We start from the raw sequence: 23,914 nt of genomic DNA, 5'->3' as shown, positions 1-23,914 counted from the left end.
ATACGTATAAAAAGAAATAAATAAATGTTACTTATTCAGAAAATGTACTCTCGAATAAAAGAAGCTGTCAAACTTAATTCCTTCATGCACCGTTTAATCATTTAACGATCGTACTTGCGTTCTATTGATGCTGTTAATCCACTTCCGAAATGTACCACAATACGCAATAGCGTCGACCCGCTTACTTGCAAAATCTCAGTAGAGAACCCGCATTTTCAATCATCAACTCCGACCTCTTTCTTCAGTTATTTTGCAGTTCGATCAAGAGGAGTCTTGCCAAAAGCTCTATCCGATAATGTCACGACATGAAAAACCCTTCCACCCAACCAGTGGTGCCTTTCAACTTCGCATCTAGTTTGTCGACCTTTTCACGCGTCGACTTTGTGAGCACTTTTCTTTCGAAGCAGTGTACTGCTTTGTTAAAGCATACAACAATACAATTCGTTATTACATACGCGATACCCAAGTCATTTATTATTCGATCCAACTTTTTTCAAAAGCCAATTCGATACTCAAGTCATTTATTATTCGATCCAACTTTTTTCAGGTGCCAATTTGATCAATAAATCGAAATTCTGTCTGTCAACTGATTCTCTTCAAGTTTCAAGTAATATAGCAAATCTCGTTTGATGTATATATAACTAATTGTTTTAAAACTCATGTTAGCCTAAGCATGCATTTTCAAAAATTGGAGAAATATACGAAATGAAAACCTTACTCTAAAACTTTTTGATTGAATTGGCACTCTGAAGAGTGAAATCTCACTCTTAAAGATTGAAAATTGAGTCACTTTTTTCCAAAACTGGCTTAATTCTTTAGAGTGATTACAAAGAATTCAAAGAGTATGTAGGGAAGAGTGATGTTGGTTGTAACAAAAAAAAAGATTTTTACCGCTAACTAGTTTATTATAAATCACAGGAAATCTTAATTTTATATAAAAACAAGGAGCTTCTTTGGGATTGATTATAACATAATAAATATTAGAAAAACACAACAAATTATAAAAAATATTCGTCATTAAAGGCACCGCCACTTGATATTATTACTATTGACATCACGATGGTGTCAATTGTATCTCAGAGTATCAATTGTAAAACATCAACACTATGCTAATAAACATGAAAAAAAAACAGAAAAATAATAACCATGAAGCCTCAAACATTATAAGCAAAAATAACTGTTGTTAATGATCAAATATTCAATCGCTTAAACAATTAAAACAGATGAAAAATTGATTGTAATCTACGCAGCTTGAATTTTTCTGCTATCTGTGCATTATAACCAGTCTTTTTGATTTTCTCCGTAAAACTCATATCTTTACAACTGATAATTCTCCGTAAAACTCGTTTACAACTGACTATAATACGATTAAATATGTTACAATCGACACCACTGTGATTGTTACTTTTGCAATCACCACCATTAGATGTTCATTAAACTCACATATAAGTAATAAATTTAATTGATATATGTCTTATTGCAAACATTATGTGTGTGTATATATATATATATATATATATATATATATATATATTCATATCAAATAATATGATTTTATGACAAATTATTATGAGACGAGTTGAAATAAAATAACAGCAAATAACAAAGTTTAAGATTTGACATTGATTCCAAATAATAGGTACTGATAAATTTGCACTAGCATGCGCCCACTCGATTTTTCATCAAGAATTTACTTCCGTTAAAGCTATGCAATCGCGCACGCAATTCAACCTTTCGTCAATAGATGAAGTCGAGGATAAAATTATTACGGTCAATGTTACAATTGATCCTCTGTTACAACTGAGACCACTCTCCTCTAATTACAAAGAATATAAGTACTATGAAAAATAAAAATATTTTGAAATATATAAAAAGTTTTTCATTGAGAGACGTATTTTATGCGGTATATACTAAATGATTAGAAGTATAGTTTACGTAATGAAGAATATACATGTCTACCTTACGAAAATATTCGTACAGGTGCATCTAGATTATCAAGCAGAACAGCGAGCCGAGTTTCTTCAAAGGAGCCAAACTTCTTCAGAGGTTTGATTCAATAATGTACATGCTCGGCTTGCGATTGAAGCTCGGCTCGATAATCTGGATGCACTTTTACATTTACTGTGATTCATGCACCGCGGCATATTTCTCGAATATCACTATTTATAAGGTTATTTATATTTATATAATATTATATAATATTCAGCAAAAAAAAAGTTTCTTGATATTCAGAATAAAATAACATTATTATAGCAGCACACATTTGAAATCAATATGGCTCATAGCTATTGTTGCTCCCGATGGTGACTTGTTCAAGAGATAATAACAAATGCTGGAAATACATTTGTAATGCCATGTTACAAACTACAGCACAAAAAGACTTAAGCGATAAGGAAATTAACATACTGAATTTACTATTGCTCACATTGTGGTCTTACGATCTCTGCTGTGATTCGCCAATTCGCTTACTGCTTACGCTTTATTATTTAAATTTTTTGTGTGTCATGGCCTTACCTCTTATTATATGTACATACATACATATATACAACGGAGATAAAATGCCTTACAACTCAAAGTTGCACAAGTATTGGAAAAGGCATGAGAAGACATTTGTTCTCCGTAGAAAACCTTATATCTCTTAAAGAAAAATATCGTAAGTTTATAAGAATGATACCTCCAATCATTATATTCATCATTATATTATCTTGTATATTGGATCTTTTGTTAATATATCGAAAGATATCTTCTATTAACATGTTGAAATATCATTTTCATATAGAAATTAATACCTCAAATTTAAAGATACTAATACATGATTGAGAGGATTTTACAAGTCATCTGTTTTATAAATTAAATGCAATAATTTTTATAAAAAATTTTCGTATATGTTATTTTTATAAATTTGAGAATCCTTTTTCAGAATTAAAATATAAGCATTAAAACTAATCTAGCAGAATTTATGTCGAAAAAAACAAATTTTTTTAATCGATTAAGAAATTATAAAATCTTTATCATTTCTTAATCTAATATAGTGATTGGAGTTATCAAAACATAACAATATTCGTTTGATACATATAAAAGACTTTGCAAACTATATTTATGAAATTAGAGTCTCTAAACTAGTAGATTACATGAAGAAACAGAGTTCTTAGAATTAAACTTCAGACACACACCTAATTCAATATCAAAATCCTTTACGAAAATTTATGCGTATGAATGTGTATGCAATATTGATGTAGCAGTATGTTATAGCGATATGTATGTGTGTGTATCAATGTCATGAAATCATATGTAAGTCTTATTAAATCAGTAAAACAACGATTCCATAAAAGTTCAGTTTAGGATTCCCTTGTAAATAATAATGCTAGAATATATAATATATAAGCACCTAATTTGCACACTTCTTGTAAATTATAAGTTTAAAAAACTTGAAAATTATAAATTTTATATGAAAAATTAATATATATGAAAGTTATGTTTTCGAAGGAGTCATTACATTGTGTGAAAATTTTTTTATAATTTACTAAGAAAAATGTTTGGTTTAAAATGGACAAACCAGAAGATTAAATTAATTAGAATTCTGGGTTATCTTAACTACAATGTTAATAGATTTAACTAGAAAATTTTCTGATTAAATTTACTAAAATCATAGTTAGGATAACTGGAATTCTAATTGATTTAATTAATATCTTCTGGTTTGTCCACTTTCAATCAAACTTTTTTTTTTTCTTTCAAGAGAAGATCCAAGTTGTATCTCACAGATTTTGAAAAATTTGACATTAAAATATTGAGTTTTACATCTTAAAATTTAATACATAACATATTTAGATGCCAATGGACCAAAGAATTGAAGTTACACAATTTTAAAATTTGAAATAGTTGCGCGCACGCGTGTCGGATTGTAGTAAATAGCCGATCTTTTTTAAGATTAGGTGAATCTTTTTTGTTAATTTCCTTAGTGTTTATTTCTTTTTGCGTTTTTAATTTATACTGTGACTCTGCAAATTAAAAAATATTTCAAAAAATTTGTTTCTGTAAAAACTATGAATCTTTATCGTAAAACATAGAAAATAAAATAAGATACGAGTCGTCTAAAAAGATACCAGAAAGTTTGCGAGTTATAATCGTGTCTTTATTCATTGCTAATGCCAATGTTTCGTGAACCTTGCTGTTCACTTCATCAGGGCGAAGAGCGCACTGATCCTCGATCTGAGTGAACAACAAGGTTCACGAAATATTGGCATTAGCAATGGATAAAAACATGATAACAACCCGTAAATCTTTTGGTATCTTAAATGACTTGTTCTTTATTTTTTATGACAAAGGTTCATAGTTCTTACAGAAATAAATTTTTTGAAATCTTTTTTAATTTGCAGAGTTACAGTATTAATTGAACACGCAAAAAGAAATAAACAACACTAACAAAAATAAAAAATCCTAGTCGGTCTTAAATGACCAGCGACGAAATGACCAGCTATTTACTATAATTCGACACGTTCGCGCGCGACTATTTCAAACTTTAAAATTTTGTAATTTCAAGCCATTGGCACCTAAATGTTACGTATTACATTTTACGACAAATTCTATATCTTAATCCAAAATTTTCAAAATACGTGAGATACATACCTAAATCTTCCTTTGTTAGTATAGAGGTATTTAAAAAGTAGGTACTTAAAAAAACTGTTTTTTTTTAATAAATGTTACAATTTTTGTGTGTCATTGTTAAAAAGTAAATTTAATTTTTTGCATTTAAATGTATTATCATTGATTGACCTATAAATCTAAACAACAAGATATTCATGGAAACAGAAACTAATAAGGAGTTGGAAATAGATATCCGAGATAAATATAGTAAGATGATTAAGCTATCGGCATTTCCTAAGTAATGTTTACCAACATGAGTAACCGATTTTCACTCATACCATTCAATTAAGTACGAATGATATCTCTCTGTATATATTCATCTTAATATACATTCATCTAAGATATTAAATGTCCTCGTTTTTGTTTCTTTGAATGGCTTGAATATCTCATTAGCTATTAGATTTGGATTAATCAATAATATATTTGAACGCAAAATTAAACATATCTTCTAACAATAAATATAAGAACTCATTTTAAAAAACAAATTTGACCTAGAAATTTTTTGAACGTTTCCACTTTAAAAAATTTATACACTATGTAATAATCTATCAGAATCATACAACTTGTCTATATAACAATTTTTCATATAACTTATCATTTATAAGTGTGTTTTATAAAGTGTGCAAGTTAAGTGCTTCACTCTATACAACAAAGAAATATTATTACAATCCTATATATTAAGGCATTTAACATCTCGGTATGGTTTTCACTTTTTTCATATATCCATTGTTCTCATGACTTCAAATGCCAGAGTATCAGTCTAAATTATCGAGTTAATTGTTACGTGAACCCGATTAGTAATACAAATCTGAAGTCAGAACAAAATCGCAGTTGCGCACATTTAATTGCGTCGCATCCGCCCGAGATTAATACCGCGAACGAAGCAAACGCGTAGAAAGCGAAGTGGAAAGGGGTAGGAAGTTATGAAAGGCGGAACAACGCGCATACTTGCTAGCTTGAACGAACATTAACGAGGTCGGTTAACCCCGATGCACGATGGCCTGACGGTAGAAACCAATGCGATGAAATATCTACGAACTTCGCACACGGGAAGCACCGGCGAGAATTGTTTCGGCGAAACTTGCACAAGAGTAGGTATACAGGTGCACCTGTGAATAGGTATACATATTCCTAGAACTGCTCAGAATCGACGAAATCCGATCCCAATATATTTCTTGCCAACGTGACATTCGTATTTATTTTAACACCACAAATTATTCTGAGACTCATGAAACCAATGCATCATCCATTACGAAAATTTTCTAATTGGATTTTAATTGAGAGCGATCGAAATTTGTTCCAACACACCGAACCGCGACAACCTTAGCCTTGATGGATTCGTATCGAGAAATAGAGTCATCGACCATCTATTTGTATTTCAAGGGGATTTGAATTTAAAATATTGTATTGTAAATTTGCAAAAAAGTAAATTATAGAAGCAATATTCGCAAAATCTGTTTTCGATGCTGATCGTGGAATTTTGCACGAATTTTTTGGTAATAAGAAACTTACGTTTTATACGAGTAAAGCATGTTAACGAGGATATAACGAGACACGTGTTTAATTTATCGCCTGCTAGAAATCTCGCTGAAATGTCTATTTTCTTTGATGAGTTAAGAATAGTGCCAACATGCCACTCCCGATCGACGATGTCGCTGAGAACAATGGTGACGGGTGTCGTCGGGCTGAATATAACGAGTGCCAACCTATAGACGGTATAAGCAGCTGTTGTTTGCGACAACGGGGCTTTGCAGTAGTGCTTTATTATGAAGCTCGCCGAATTATACTACCATCGTACCATCGTACGACGAAAATACAGAAACCCAAGCATCATTGTTGGAAGTATTACGGGAAGATCTAAACTGCTACAAATATTAATGATTCACGTACATACACACACAGTTAATAAGACCCTTTCCGCAGCCGTCCAGCAAATCTGCATCCCATTGTTATTCGTAACGCCGAGAGAATAAATTTATTCTGCTCTATCGCTAACAGCTTTCTTTTTCTGAAACAATGTTTTCTGAATATTATTCTTAGACCGTTAATTTCTATAAGTTGATTACTATTTCGAAAAAGATTTCAAAATATCAATACCGATCGAATAAAAATTTACGTACAATCGATGATTACAATTAATCAAGAATATAAATCCTAGTCGCAAAAATAAATCCTTCTATGGAATAACAAAGACAAAATTTATAATTAAAAGTTTTGAAAATACGTAAATTTTAAAAATGAATTACTATGACATGTCATATCATTTTACCATGCACTAATATTTATTATGGCTTCGCGGGAACATTACTGTAGCAAACAGCTGCAACGAAAGTATTCGACTAAGCATCGCGCAGTCTGAAGACTCTACACAGAAATATTTAAGCCGAAAGTAATAAACTTTTTCCCAGACACGAGATCGTACCGTAAAGTACGACGAGCAATAACTATAGACGAACCGAGCTGTCGAAACACCTACACACCGTCCATCTATACATATAATGTACATAGATAAATATCTAAGCTCCTGTAAAACACGGAGAACACATCTCTGTTCTGGGAAGAGCACACATACGCTCTCGCCCCACTTCTCATTCATTGCTCTCATTATCAGGCACGTCATCTCCTCTTTCGTCCTTCATTGCCGCGTCTTCTATCATAAGCGAGAGTGTATCTGTACATACATATATATATACGAAGGTACAGTGTATAAGAACAAAGGAATGGCTCATAGAACGCTCACGGTGGTCTCTACGATATTTCCTGATATTTCAGACATCAATCGAATTTGAATTTAATTCACTTAAAGTCGCTACAATTTCATTTCGCAAGAGGATATTTATATTTTGCCATTTAAATTTTATCGTGCAAAGAGTGCGCACTTTTTATACAGCAATATTATAATTTTTTTCAATGTTTAGATTCTAAAAATTTTACAGGTAGCATGTATATATTGTATATGTATGTGTGTGTGTGCGTGTGTGTGTGTGTGTGTGTGTGTGTGTGTGTGTGTGTGTGTGTGTGTGTGTGTGTGTGTGTGTGTGCGCGCGTGTGTGTGTGCGCGCGCGCGCGCGCGCGCGTGTGCGTGTGTGTGTATGTATAATACATATATATCGTTCTTCTTCAAACATAACAACTCAAAAGAATAAGTTTCGAAAAGAGAAAAAAAACTATATTTCAAAATTCGACAAAGAATTATTGACTAATCAAATAATATTGGCAAACAAGAATATATTCTTAACGTGAAAAACCAAATATCATTTTTAATTTTTATTATTTTAGTTTTACAATCTTTCATAAAAGAAACTTTTTTGTGACGATTTTTTATGAAGTTAAATTAGTTCACTTGTGATTATTGATAGGATAACGTTTACTTAATTCATTCATGGTAATAACTCATCCTTTGAGTTATGTCACTTTAGAAATAAGGCAACAATATATCGAACTTTTAATTTCAAATAACATGTATAAAAACTAAATCTTTCGTTAAATCTGATTTCGTGTCTACAATTCTAAAACAAATAGCAATTTTATTAATGAAACTAATTAATAATAGCATAATGATTCATGTATGAATGCTATCATAAAAATGCAAACTAAATTTCAGAGTTCAATAATACATGACTTTTTATAATACTTTTAAATTTTAATGTATATGTGTGTGCCGGAATTAAATATATAATATTTGCACTAAAGCAACATACAATACCCAATTCGATAAAGGGGTCGACAAAGGGGTGAAAGATCACGTGCAGTCGTATACTATACGTGAATGCTTGCACAGTGCAGTATGTACAAGTAAATATATAAAGCCTGCAGGTTGTCAGGCTAAGCGAGCTACCGAGCCATAAACTACCACACGACTCCCTATGTTTCTATCTCTTGGCGTCTTCTTGGGTCTACAAAAACGCATGCACCGCAGAAATTGAAAACCATGGTCGCTACGACCTTGCAGCGCGTTTCGTCTTACAAATTAGAAGCGCGCCGCAGTGCAACGTTTGACCAAGTAACTGTACATACGTACAAAAAGAAAATTCTTAAAAAACGACTCGCCGACCGTAACGAATAAAAGTAAGAACAATATATTGTTCCCTTACACTGAGAGAAATGTTTCGGTATGTACGATCATTTATTTTGTTGATATGAGACCAACAAAAACTTTCTTTTTAAAAATTGTGTTGCTCTAATCAAAATTTGTTATTCTAAACATTTCTTTCAGAGTATTTCAAAAGTGACACAACACAAAATTTGATTTTTTTAGTTATTATCATGAATAAAATAATCATTAACTCTATCAATAAAAAAAAATAAATTAAGTAAAAAATGGTCGAAATCGTCTCAAAAAAGTTTTAAAAGTTGTGAAACGTAAATGACAAAAATTATAATAATAAACATTTGATTATGTTAAGAATATATTCTTCGTACCGATACTATAAGATTAATTAATAATTTTCTGTCAAGTTAAAAAAGGTTTTTCCTCTTTTCTGAGAAACTTAATTTTTTGAGTTGTGTTTTCCTCATTTTTGAAGTAAGAAAGTGATATAATTTCAGGTATATTTGCACGCAAGAATATACGTATTCTCAAACTGCTCACACAGATAACAATATGATTTTACAGAATATAAATTTTATACTTGAAAATCATTAAAGATAAGTATAATGCTATGTAAGTTTCCCCACGCTTTTCTTTGCTCTAACGAAAGTCTTTTATAAAAAAAAAAAAAAGAAAAAATATCTGCGACTTGTCGAAGTTACGTGGTTGCTTCGACAATGAATGTGTCTATTTTAGCGTTAACGCTGTTTACGCCCGAATGCTCTTCTAGATACATCCACCGTTGGCCTACATACGCAGAAGTTCATAGCTGAAAAGAATCAATACGTTACCTTTACCTCTACCTCGTTTTCTCACAACACGTGTTACGTACAATCGTTATTTCTCTATACAGCGTACATGTTCTTTCGAGTGCAATCGCATCGCGCAAAAGACGTTTCGCAGAAATTTGTAAACTCGAATGCGATACGATCCACACGCTCGTAGGGAGACGCAGCAAAATACGGCGAGAGGTTCCCTCCCTTTCCCAGCTGGGGCACGGAGCCCCACGAAATATCGATTTTTCGCACAAGACGCTTTTAACGCATTGCTGCACCACGCTCGCAAAACACGTGGTGCCCAGGGATTAACCTCAGAATCGCACAACTCCACGCGACGTTATAAACGACACGCTATTCAAAGAATCTGGACGCTTTAGTCATGTACATCTTTCTTAGGTCTTGCGCACAATGGAGAACATTAGAAATATAAGAATAAATATTAAGATTTCAATCTATCAGACACCATATATCAGATATAACTTACTTCTGATAGATTAAAGTTTTAATATTTATTCCTATTTCTATAATATCTTCCATTGTACGCAGAGCTTTATAGCCGTGACACAGATTTTTGTACAACACATAACACATAGTGCATAAGAGAGTGAATCAATCAAAGTTCTTTTTTCCGTAAAGTATAAAGAAAGGAAGGATTCAGAGGTTGATTCTCTTATGCGTTATGCTTTATGCAAAGGTCTGTGTCGCGACACACATTTTCCGTAACAATAATCGTAACAATCGAGCAACGCGATTGGTCGAAAACCTTACTGTTACTGTTACGAAAAGTGTGTGTGACTAGCTTTAGCCTTTAACGAAAACAATTAGCAATTATATACATATCATAGGAGCAATGATAAGCCAATCCCTTGAATAAATAACATTTTGTTATTTTTAATTCTATTTGTGTCAAAATGTAAATCAATTTATTTCTGTGATTAGTTTCAAAATAAACATCTATATTAATGTATGCACTTAAATAATAAACTAAATTTGAATCAAATTATGTAATTGAATCAAAATATGTAAATCAATACATTTCTTTGAGTGTAATTGTTTAACTCCATTATTTTAGTCAAATTAATGATATATTAGATAGGAGCAGTGATAAATTATAAAAATGCTAAAAAATAATTCAAATTGGGTATAATTTGGCAATGTGAATTTAACGGTGTACGTAAACAACAATTCAGCGAAGAATGATTCGAAATATGAAATACCAAATACAATAATTACCGTTATCTCATTCATCTTACTAATTGGTTTAACGATAAGAAAATTATCGCAGAATACCACGTTAGATTTGGCAAAGACGAATCCTGAGGTTATTAAAAGCGGTCTCTCGTTTTCAATGCAGCTGGCGGCTCCACGAAGTCTCAAATTTCGCTTCCGATTTCTCCGAGAGATCTACTTAAAGAAACTCATCCCATTCTAGAACAATCAATTTCTCCTTTCCTCTCCTCTCCTCGATAATTAAACATTAAATCGACGTTAAATATATTCCAACGATTTTCATGACCCTGCAATCACCGTCGTTCACGCGACTTAAGCGAAAAGTTAAATTTAAACCAAAATGACAGGTTTAAATTCCACTTAAACTTTACACGTGGAACACGCTTTTAAGCAAATATCCATACATCATCGACTAAGCAATTCTAATTAAATGGCTAAAGTGAATTACGTTTGAACATTAAGCTCGAAATTCTGCAAAAATAGGATGGCCTCCTTTCGAGGAGAATCACTCGAACAAAACAACGCCAGCGGTGCTTTAGAAAGTTTGCAAGAAATGAAAGGGTAAATCTAATAAGTTTCGCTGCCTTCGCCGTATATAACTCGCAAAATTCGTCAACTTAATTTCCGATAAGAATAAGCGAATAAACACATTTTAAGTGCGCTTTCAATGCGCCGACAGCAAAAGTTTCATTAAAATATTAAGACTATATAAGATCGTGTACTCAGATTACATCGAATGAACATATAATGGAGAGGATTTGGATAGCGATCATCAATTTTTTCCCTAAGGCCAAACATGAAAAGTAAAAATCTTTATTTGAAGGTAATAGAGAAATTTCTCAACTTTTCAGGTTTCGTCTTATGCACTGAAAAATGAGTCTGGATAGTAATTATCAAATGTTGAGTGAAATAATTCCAATCAAATGTTCAGTTACTAAACGATAATTATCACTAAATAGTTGGTTTATTATTGTGTATTACTGATACTAAATATTTATAAAAGATAATTTTTTTTGCGTGAAAAAAACGATTTTACTAAAAATTTAAGTAGACTGAAAATAATTTTGTTGTATCACATCAAAATAATTATATATAAAACTCAAGCACAATGAGCTATAAAAAATTTTGACATTCTAGTAACCATTAACATAATTTTTATCGATGGTTCAACAAAATTATTCTCTAGCTAAATTTTAGATCTAGCTAAATTTTTAAATACTTCAATAAAACTGTTCTTTCCTGTGATTACATTAATCGAACATTTAAAATTATTTCGACATTTCGAGGGTAGCTATTACCAAATTCTTTTTTTCAATAATAGAGAAAAAATTACATCGCTATCCAATACTTACGTAATGAGATACTGTAATATATAACGTCCATAGAAAGAACGATTTTACTGAATTACCTATAAAAATTTAGCTAAATGGAGATCTGAAAATAATTTGTTGAACCATTAAAATAATTACGTATTGTAAAAATTTCTAACATGATAAATAGTACTGCAAAAAGTTTTAACACTCTATAGCAATCCTATATAATTATTTTGATGATCCAACAAAATTATTTTCAGATCTGTATATTGTCTAACTAAATTTTTACTTTAAATACTTTAGCAAAACAGTCCTTGCCATGTTCGGAATCAATGTTACCTCATGGTTAGTCATGCATAATAAACAGAGTGCTTTATTACATATATGTCGACAAGAGCAGTGACGAGAACAAAATCTAAAATCTCTCGCGATTATGGAGCAAGGTTGGCACTCTAAAGAGCACCCGCTAAAATATGCCGTCAACCGAGAACGCGATGCAATTTTGAGAACAGAATACGTCGGTACGTCTGGTGGTGACCGAGCCCATGGCCGTGAGAGTTATACGTCGGCATTACCGCGGGCAAAGGAGCCTCGCTTAGAGCCGAAATTATTGCGTTTTCTTGGCCTCTGTTCAAACGAACGACAGCTTATATGCTGTGACGACGACGACGCGATTATTGCAACACGCCACCAGCCAACTGGCCCACATCACAGAGAATCGTGAACTCGTCGAGAAAACGAGTTCCCAATATCGAACTTCCGTTATCACCCCTACGATTACACACAAAAATTGAACAACTCGAAAATAATGCGATTAACTTTTTGTACAGCTTGCATAATCTCGAAGATAAAAATTAAGTTAAGTTTGCACGGAAAGAACAATTTTGCTCAGGTATTTAAAAATTTAAATAAGTACATCTGAAAATAATTTTAGATCGTCAAAATAATTATGTAGATAAACTCAAGCACGATGAATAATGCTGCAAAAGATTTTGACGTTTTAGCAACCAGCTTGAGCGTCTTACATAGATAATTACTTTGACGATCCAACAAAATTATTTTCAGATTTTTATCAAGTAAATATTTAAATTCTTCAGCAAAATCGTTCTTTCTGTAGATGGACTATATTGAAAAAAAATTTACTAATTCATACATATTTTCTTGAATAGGATTAAGTAAACATTTACAGTAAATAAACTCAATGAAAAAATGATAATTAAATCAAATTAATAATATCATCAATTATAAATCAGAAAATAAATATTTATTAAATGTAAACATATTACTAAATATATTCCAAATAAATATATGTTTACATTCAGTAAATATTTACTTAAAACCATTCAAACAGATATTCATTAAAATTTAATATTTTTTATACTTAATCCTGCAATTGTTAGTAAATGGTCACTTTTTTCTCATAAAACTCTTTCAATAAAAAGAAGATAACAAGATAAACAAAATAGATTTATAATTTAAATATTTGCGATGCGATCAAAATCGCCAATAAAGCTATTCGAAAGCTTGTGAAATCTTGAAGATAAAAATTAAGTTAAATGTACGATCAATAAGCTTTATTTAATTTGTAACGTGATTGCACTTATCAGATTATTCTCACTCTCGTCCTCACAAAATAATAAAAAAATTTATAAGATTAAAAGTACAAAATAAAACTCAGAATTAATTTTTGCGTCATACTTTAATCCTTACTACACACGATGAGTCGTTTATATGTCTCAGGTTAATTTTTATCACTTTAACAAACATACAACAATTATTAAGTGATTTTTACATTTATTTCAACATCTTCGGAAAATATTTACAAAATGTATTTAAAATGTATTTAATCACATTGTATATTTAAAATAACTATTATACAAATGTTATAATTAATTACTTAACGCTCCTAATTTAAAAAAAAAAGAAATGTGTGGGTAAAAGAGTAAGATCACTAGCTGAAATGTTGTTCCGCAGATTACATGAATTCATTTGATTTCATATGATTTCATCCAATCACAAATATTTTTCTTCATTACATATGAAGTCATTTGATAAAATAATCAATTTTATCCGATGTTACACAATGATTTTTTGTGATTACATATAATTGAATTATATTATGGGAATTTCATAATGATTTCGAAAACACTATTCCACACATTAAAGAGTTACTTGCAGGACACAAATAGCATACAATCGTGTGTACTAAAGATTAAACTATTTATTATATATTATAAATTTTATATATATATATATATATATATATATGTATATATCATAAACTATTTATTATTATATATATATATATATATATATTATATATTACACATATTATAAATTATATTATTAAATATACATTTCTCTGCAAGAATCGATTTATAAAAATTTCCAACATATCTCCTTCATTCGAATTACCCAAAATGCAGTAATCAATTCTGGTTGCCACGTGACGCGTAGTTAATGATTTAATTTTGCACAACTTCCGCTAATTCTGGAAACACTATTTACGTTTTATGCGATCGAATCGAAAAATATGAGACGGCATTCCATCTTCAGTGATATTTTCCTACATTGATGAAATTTATACGAACATGTAAGACTAACGAAAGAGGCAGGATTACAAAATCACGAACGATCTATCCTCTTTAAAAGCTCTCATTCCACTCCGAAAAAGGGTCGCAAGTTCGTTACACGTGGCCAATGCCCCGTGCGAGTTTCGTGCGGTCATCAGGACTGATCAAGCGAAGAGCACGCTCGTTAAATACGTCATTTTCCGTACGTCGATCGTGCAAATTCAAGGTCGCGAAGAACGACTCGCAGCGCCTGCACGACAATCGACTACCTGAACACCTGACCAACCCCATAACACGCGCATAATTATGCTATTCCTCTCTTTCGCTCGTAAATTGTAGGGTAACGCGATACGATATCGAAGCAACGAAGTTATACAGACAGGAGGAAATAGCAGAGAAGGGGACGCATGCGATTTGTCAGTCCGAATGACAGTTGACCGAGTGACCCGCAACCCGCAACCGCCCCTCCCACGCGACGCCAACAATTTTCCTCTAAATCAACGAATCGGACAATTGATGTACATGTATGAGCTTACCACCTTGTTTACGCACTGGCATCCTTGTCACGTAGAAGTCCTCGCAGGGGATGATGAGACGAGCGATGAGAACACACAGCGATTCCAGGCGCGGAGCTGTCAGTGCTCCGGAACGGTCCAATACGGAGCGACGAGAGCGAGAGAGACAGAGACGGACGAAAAGAGATATAGAGAGAGAGAGAGAGAGAGAGAGAGAGAGAGAGAGAGAGAGAAAAACAGAGACGGAAACAACGACGAGTGGCACGGACGACAACGACACTACTGCCCGCCGCGATCTGTCACTTCCTTCGCCCGGGATACCGCTCGGGAGGATCTACGAAATACGACCGCTCGAAGATCCGTGAAACACGACGAATGCCGCGCGCACTGTTTGTTGTCGCGATTAACCCGTACAGCTAGCTGTTTCGCGCACGGCGCGTTCTGGGAACGCGCGCACCCGTACGTAACGTCACGCCAGCGACGAGAATCCGCGGCGCAATGGGCCACGGTGCGAAAACGTGCGAAAACCGCGTAACAACGATATAAACACACACAGGCGGCCGCCGCCACCACTGGGCCACGGGCAATATGGCGTCCGCCTGGTCTAGCAGCCGGAAAACTGACTGGCAGGAGTGAAACGCCCGGTCCGGATTGGTCCGCCGGCCGCCACGTGACGTCACCCGCTCGTAAGCTCCCGCGCGCACCCCACTGCGCCGCACAAACTACCCTCTCGGTTCTCGTGCACCTGCCGACGCGACGCGACGCGACGCGATGCGACGCGATGCGGCGACGTTCCAATGACGTTCGATTCTTCCCGGTTCTCCTCCATTCGATAATCACTCTTGTCGTCCCCGCGATTTTTTCCATACTTCAACTACTCTCCCACGCACCCTGTCCGAGTGGAGCGTTACGATGATTAGTCATCTGAAGTTGTTCATGTTCTCTGGTACGTTTAAATAATACGCGCGTGAAGTCGCGCGCACGTCCACGATGTGTTCTAAATGTGGATGTTAATTGGCAATGAGATAATTCAGCATAAAAATTATTATCAGTCATTCGTGATATATAAAAGATTAAAAATCGAAGCGTAATTTGCTTTAACTGGGAATTGTAAAAATTTATACAAAAATATAATTTGGTACCAAGCATATCCCCTTTAATATGATTACTTTATTCGTTTCTTTGGAATAAAAAATTAATATAAATATTTATACTACGATTACAATTGCAAGCCAAACGAATTAAAGAAGATATTAGATATGAATGTTCGAAAGCATCTAGATTTGAATATATTTGTACGCGGTATTGAGAAATTATTTCCAACAACTTCAAATCTCGCTTTTATTACATGAAATGTTGTACAACATGAGTCTAAACATACATTAAATGTCGCTAAGCGACGTTTGTTCGATATTCCAACATGCTTTTGCTTCGCAACCAAGGCTAAAACATGCAAGATCCGTCATTTAAAGCCGGTATTCATTTATATTTAAAATTGTCTTAAGATATCTAATCACTATTAGAAATGCTTTCTTTACATGTAAATGAAGCACGTGGTTATAAACTTAAATTGGAATTAAAAGTAATGAATGATTTAACTATAAACTAAGTTACAGTATAGTTACTTAAATGTAATGAATAAAATAACATATTCATAAAATTTTATAAAAAGTACATTAAGGTCCATAAAATTTTATGAAAAGTACATTAAATTTCATAAAATTTCATAGAAAATATATTAAATTTCATGTACATAAACATATTTTTCAGTTATAAATACAATTCAGTTATAAATTAAATTAAATATAATGTCACAGAACTAAATTCAAATTGTGTAACTTAAAAGTATATTAAATTTCATGAAATTTTTAACAGTATATAAAAGTTAATAAAATTTAAAAACATTTTTAAGTGTGTAAACCAATCATAAAGCCATATCAGTATTTTAAGGTCAGGTTCCATTAATAAAATTACTCTTTAATTTACTCTTTATCTTTTTCTAATTCTAAAAATTAGAAAAAGATAAACTGTAAGTTAAAATGAGATTAAAGTTAATCTACATTAATAGAAACAAGCATAAAAGGTATTATTATTTAAGACTTGAAATATGAACCGACTATGAATGTCGACTATAAATGCTGTAGTTCGTTTTTATTTTACGATCTAAGGAAGATGCTAAAACTAATTCCGGCCTGTAATTGGCTTACAATATCCCTATAAAACTAAAATTGATTAAAATGAATTTAAAAAGTTTTATTTCAATATTCGCGAATGCGTACTTCTGAAACTCTAAATCCATTTCAATGCCCAATATCTCATTTTGTTCATTTATAGGAGAATAAACATTTTCTATGCCTTTCATTCCAAAAATAAGTTTAATTTTTAAAAGTGGATCGTAAATACTGCTTAATTCAAAATTCTATATATACATAGATAGAAAACACAATTTTTCAATCCAATTGAATTCAGTTGAATTGAATTTAAAAAAAGTTTTTCCATTTAAAATGCACATTTGGATGAATTAAAAATTTTAATCCATTTTAACCAATTCTCATTTCCTGATTGTAAAACTTAAAACGATGTTGAAAATAAAAACCGACTATGAATACCAGCCTAAGACTTGCGGAATATTGTATTTTTAATCATTTGGGATCGATAGGTAGAGATGAAACTGACAGTGATAATTCGCGTAACTTTTCTTATGCAATATGTATGTAAGCTTTCAATCATGACCAGTCCGAATTGAACAATTCCTAAGATTCTTGAAACCTATTGTGCCAAAAAATGCAGTTTTTTTTTTCATTGTTTTGTTTCAAATATACGTGTATAGCGATTCAAATGTCTGCAACTGACGTATGAAAGCAAACATCATAGAATAGAATTTCAATTTGCATTTAGGATTGACATGAGAGACCTCTCTTAGAATAGACATGAACTATAAATTCATAATTTTCGCATTTATATTTTAGAATATAAAGAATATATATATAGAGTAGAACCTCTTTATTCTATCCTTCCTATTTTGAATCTCTCTCTATTATGAAATAGCTGTTATCTCTGAAAACTGGAATTCTTCTTTTATGTTACCTCATCTTACCTACTACAAATTCTACGCACGTGTCATTACAATATCCATTAAGCGAAATGCTAGCAGTTTATCTTTTGATTCAAATAGAATATTGGTGTCAATCGTGACCACATTAAACTCGTATTTTATAACTACGGAATTGAAATATAATATTTAAATAGTTACGAAATGACAAATTCTGTTCAGTTTCCGCAATCAATCTATGTCATCATATTTTGTTATATTTCTGCTTATAAATAAATTTGCAGCACATCACAAAATCTATTTTCAATAAATTGGATTATTTGGAATAAGAATAGAATTTGAGAAATACTTAATGGAAGACTTAAATAACGTATTTCTTATTAGTTAATGATTATTAGTAATGAGATAGAATAGATTTTATAATTGTGATATTTAAATTGTGAATTTAACAATATGAAATAGAAATAATGATTGTAACGGTCAAAGCTAGATCTTTAATGCTTAAAGTATAATTCAATCTGAATTATACTTGCATATACTATAATTATACTTGTATATACTTGCATATATTATATCATATTTGTAATCATTCAAACTGCGCGCCGAATTAATTTTCCGGACTTATAAACGCAATTAAACTACTACTACTGTATAAATAATATCACGAATTAAATTGATAATTTTAATAATTTGATGCAATGAGGCATGCTATTAAAAAGATGTTAATATATTGAAAACCTGTAAATAAATTTATTACGAAAAATATTATTTTGACCGAGAGTCGTTAAATTGTGACATTTAAATCAATAGTGCAATGCGCTATCAAAATAATTTTTGAAAAAGAATAAACATAAAAATGAGATTAATTGCAAATAACGTGGTCGCAAGAGTCCATCTTTTATGTATTATGAATTTGTAAGAAAGAGAGAACAAAATTCAGCTCTGTTATAAAATTCAGCTCTACAACGCATTTTCAAGATATTTGAAAAATAAATTAAAAAGAATTTCGTGTAAACAAATATTATTTTTCTGATACGAGGATACACATGATGGAGTACCCATGATGGAGTATTCATAAGAGTATACCTATATAAGAAAAAGTTATGCAAAATGCGCATTGCACATAAGATGCTGGTCGTAATAATTCATATATTAGTAATTAGCGCATTCCTGTGTGAAATTATTCATCGAATGAACATTCATTGAATCGACATTCATTTGATTTCGACGTCGATTTGTTGCCTAATTGATGCCCCATTTCTCATTATTGCTGCAAATAATGGTTTATGTTTCAATATAATATACTATATATGTACAATATATGTATACAAATATATGTATACATATATATGTGCAATATATGTATAGACATAAGCGTAGTACATAAAGAGAGGCAGAGATTGTGCCCCTCAAATTAAAAAAAAAACAAAATAATTACAAAAAATTTATAAACTGTGCTTAATGAGCATTTACAAAAAATTGATTTTAGAAAAGAACAAAGGGTTGAACAGAAAGATTTTCTTAAAATTCGAGACGACTAGTATTATAAAGTTAAGTTTTTTTTATAAGTTTGTGTTAAATTTAAGTTTTTCCAATTCAAAGAATCAGTTTACAATTTTAAGAGAATAATAAAACAAATTAGTAAATTAAATATATGAGATTTTATGATTTATCTACTAAGTGTAGTTGATTAAAAATAATATATGAAACACACACACCAAACAAATCCATGTTCATTTAATTACTGCGTCTCTTTCCCCTCAGATTTATAAAAGTCTCAAGTCTCAATTCCAATTTGTCTCGTCCCTTTAAACAAAATTCTAGCTTATCCATGAATATGCACACAGTATATTACAATATAGATCTATAAATTGTATATCTGTACAAATTTTTCGGAATTTCATAAATTTTCTTCAATTTTATAACTTAAAAAATTTCTTGTTGTCAGATTTATTTATAGAAATTAAATTTTTCAGGACAAAATACTAAAAAAGTCTACATTTTTTAAAATTCTTATAAATATATTTTATATACTTATGTAAATTCTGAAATATTTCAAGATTTTTCATTTTATATTTTTCAAAAAAAAAACTTACATAAACTGGAGAAATTTAAGATATTTTTCAAAAATTCTTTATAAATGTAAAATATAAAAATTCTTAAAATTATTATGAAATATTATATATATATATATATATTTTTTTTTTCTTTCATCAGTGTCGTTGTCATCATCAGTCACTCGATCAGATATTAATAATAACTAATGTTTGCGAAACGCAAATAAAGAAAGCTGCTTTATAGAATAGGTATAATTACAGATCAAGTATTTGTACTTACAGATTAAATATTTGTACCTAATGCTCATTTAACTAACAGACACAATATTACATAGCAGGATTACGTTCAGAATCATCATCTTGGTGTGCACCAAGATGTTGTTTTATTTTTGCTTAACATTGAGATGGACAACAAGGATAAAACGACATCTGAGTGCATCCAGACGACAATTCTGAACACATTCTTTTGACACTCAGCATCTTTGCTTTCTCTTTTTTCAGTATCAAATATATATCTATCTCATTTTAAGTGTAAAAAGTGTAAAAAAGTGTAAGCAAGTCGTAGATATGACCAATTGATATGAAACACAAGCACGATCAAAACATAACCTACAAATCATTCGTTGTATTTCGTTGTATGTGAATTTAATCGAGTGAAAATTGGTGAAAATGTCCTTAAAAAGGAAACTGACGCAGGACGATCTGCGTAAAGCGATGAGTGAACACAAAAAGAAATTCGGAATCGTTAAAAAGATCGACTCACCGTTGGCAAAATATCCTTTTTGTAATACTCTATAATACTATTTGAGGTTAACATACGTTTCATATATTTTAAAATCATCATATTAACATGTTATATTAAAAATTAATTAAAATTGCGTTGTCAGTGGCTTTTATTATATGTATAATGTTTTTGTTAAACTTAATTTTATATATTATCGAATGTTCAGAACTTTTGTAAATAACGCACAGCACCTTAAGAAGAATGTGATATGATCATGTTATAATTGAATTGATACCACTATTCAATGAAATACATTGACATATGTATTTTACTGTTATTGTATACGTATATTATGTTGTTATAAATTATATTATTTATTAGTATAATGTTATTTTTAAGATTAATCTTGAAGGTATCCTTAACACTGATAAACACATATTCAGATTCAGGACAGCTTATGTGTATTTTATGTAAATTAGTGGTACGGAATGAAACAATTTGGCCTGTTCACTTAAATTCCAAGGTACACAAGGATAATGTTGCGTTAGCGAAAAAGACTAAATTAGAAACAGAAAGTACTGTGAAAACACCTAATGTTCAAACATTCAAAAGGCCTCCGTCTCCATCTCAAAGTACTTCCTCAAATAAAAAGATAAAAGGTATATTGAAAAACTCTAGCCAGCCAGTGGTACAAGCCAAGTCAAATTTACCAGCAGATTTTTTTGATGATAATTCAAAGAAAGATAACAATGCATCTGTTCTAACACAAAAGTTAGAGAGCAAAGAGAAAGATTCCATAGTTAATATGGATGTACAACATGCTGAAGAGGAAGAAAAAGAGAAAGAAAAAGAAAAAGTAAAGGATACGAATCAAGCTGTTCTTCCAGAAGGATTTTTTGATGATCCAGTGATGGATGCTAAGGTAAGATTGCCTTAAAAAAAACTTACTAAATATATTAATTTAGAAAATAATATGTATAAATAATATGTATATATAAAATTTTTATATAAATATAACATTAACGAAAATAAAAAGAAATATTAAAATATAATTTAGAAACTTTATATCAAGTATTGTTGGTTTGTTTTCAGGTTCGTAACGTTGAATACAAAGACCCCATTGAAGAAGAATGGGAGAAATTTCAAAAAGAAATTAAGGAAGAAACTGCGCAATCTGCACAAATTATAGCTGACGATCAAGAAGAAGCAACAACAGAAAGACAGTTAGATGAAATTGAGGAACAAATTAGGCATTGGTCTAGGTAAGTATATATGTATATATGAAGTAAGGAAAAAAGATATTAATTATAAATTAATTTCCATAAAAGGGTAATGGATCTCGCAAAACGTATGGAACAAGTGCAGGGTACGGATAGAAAACAAGAAAATATCGATGATGATGTATCAAGTGGTGATGAAATCGAGTTCGACGAGTTTCTCGACTGGCGAGCAAAGAATTCGTATAAATAAAAGATTTTATATATCTAACAATTTTGTAAATATTACTCTTTTTAGTATTTGTATAAAGTGATAAATTTTTTCTTAATTAGTTTACATTTAGTGCATCCCTTTCTTTGTTTATTGTAAATCAATTTTGCTATAATATATAAACAATAAATATAGCGTATTTCTATATTTCAAAGAAACACTGCGTTATATAAAGTCGATTTAAAGAATATTTAAATCCATAATTAAATATTGTACATATTTTTTATTTAGAAAAAAACAAGTTAAACTGTTTTATCACTTAGTATTATCCTTTTAAACTTTTCAGATAGAATTTTTATTTTTTACATCTTATGTGTGAATTCTAAATCCTGTTATCTTTGCCAAGTAACTACAGTTAAGGAAAAAAATTAAATCTTTGTAACTTGTACAGTGTATTAAGATTTTATTAAAATGAATTTGAAGAATCAGAATATAATTGAATTTCAGATACAATGGTATAGATTCATTGATCGTCATAAGCTATATAATATGAAAAGTATGATATAAAGATTACAAGGTACGCTAAGCCGCTATAATAAAGTTAGTACAGGTAATTACGACGTAGATCACGTAATTTGACGATATTCATCTTCATTTTTGCACATACCAGACTTCACAAAATACTGAAAATCGGAGAAAGAGGGACTCGCGTATACTTTACCCGCACCCAATCTCATACCGTGTCTTTTAAATATGCTACCAATGCTATCGCGCTTGACGCGCTTTCTTTCTTTGGTATCAATTTTTCGATGATACCTACAATGCAAGTGAGAGTTCCTTGGGATTCCGGTTACTCTAAAAACCGTCACTATGTAGACATCCTTAGAAACTATGATGTAATTATATAACATTGTAACATAGAGTTTATTCATAGATTTACTCGTCTCATAAACCAGAATTCACGCTCTAAGTGATCTACACGTCATCGATGCAATTGTATATGTATATATATATATATATATATATATGTATATATATATATATGTATATATATGTATATATATATGTATATATATGTATATATATGTATATATATGTGTATATATTTGCTTTTTGCCATTTTGAACGCGTATTATTGAAAATTGATATCCTATGATTAGATCACAATGTGTCGTGAGTACCGTTGACGATTTACTACTCGAGCAACGGTAAGAGAGACAGACAGAAATAGTTCTATCTATCTCGTGGATAATAAATGCAAGCATAAAGTTTAAAGAGATATATATATATATATATATGTATATATATGTATATATATGTATATATATGTATATATATGACGAATTTTAGCAATCCACAAAAGCTTAATAATTAGAGTATTATACGATATACCGCGTAATCTCTCTTAAGAGCAAGCAATTTTAGCACTTAGATTAAATCTTATCGCTGATTACATGTAAGAAGTAACAACTTACTTCGACTTATAAGATACAATATATCGCGCGGCAA

At 31.1% G+C, this 23,914-nt stretch overlaps 2 protein-coding genes across 4 annotated transcripts in view; one reads left to right on the top strand and one right to left on the bottom strand.

The window, feature by feature from the left end:
• Positions 1–15,774, bottom strand: part of dlg1 (MAGUK family member discs large 1) — a 624,340-nt gene extending 608,566 nt beyond the window's left edge. The window contains exon 1 of one of the 3 annotated variants that reach the window (XM_087404046.1): positions 15,166–15,774. In XM_087404046.1, coding sequence (XP_087260172.1) covers positions 15,166–15,187 — 22 coding nt within the window. In that variant the 5' untranslated portion in view covers positions 15,188–15,774. The remainder of the gene's footprint in view (positions 1–15,165) is intronic. The other 2 variants (XM_087404047.1, XM_087404049.1) reach the window with 2 other exon arrangements.
• LOC105146408 (zinc finger protein 830) lies at positions 2,579–22,918 on the top strand. Its single transcript, XM_087404057.1, has 5 exons — positions 2,579–2,653; positions 20,755–21,030; positions 21,417–21,899; positions 22,070–22,239; positions 22,306–22,918. The coding sequence occupies exons 2-5, from the start codon at positions 20,923–20,925 to the stop codon at positions 22,445–22,447; spliced, it is 903 nt and encodes a 300-aa protein (XP_087260183.1). The 5' UTR covers positions 2,579–2,653; positions 20,755–20,922; the 3' UTR covers positions 22,448–22,918.
• Positions 22,919–23,914: the final 996 nt, after the last annotated feature.

The sequence above is a fragment of the Acromyrmex echinatior genome, chromosome 3, assembly GCF_024713525.1.
Source record: "Acromyrmex echinatior isolate Ae372 chromosome 3, ASM2471352v2, whole genome shotgun sequence".
Lineage (NCBI taxonomy): Eukaryota > Metazoa > Arthropoda > Insecta > Hymenoptera > Formicidae > Acromyrmex > Acromyrmex echinatior.
This window is presented reverse-complemented; position numbering and strand designations above follow the sequence as displayed.

Bases quoted from the DNA above. Each gene is read 5' to 3' on its own strand.
- LOC105146408 (XM_087404057.1), top strand. From the start codon at position 20,923: ATGTCCTTAAAAAGGAAACTGACGCAGGACGATCTGCGTAAAGCGATG. The intron at 21,031-21,416 runs CCTTTTTGTAAT...ATAAACACATAT, and splicing joins ACTCACCGTTGGCAAAATAT to TCAGATTCAGGACAGCTTAT. The intron at 21,900-22,069 runs GTAAGATTGCCT...GTTTGTTTTCAG, and splicing joins ATCCAGTGATGGATGCTAAG to GTTCGTAACGTTGAATACAA.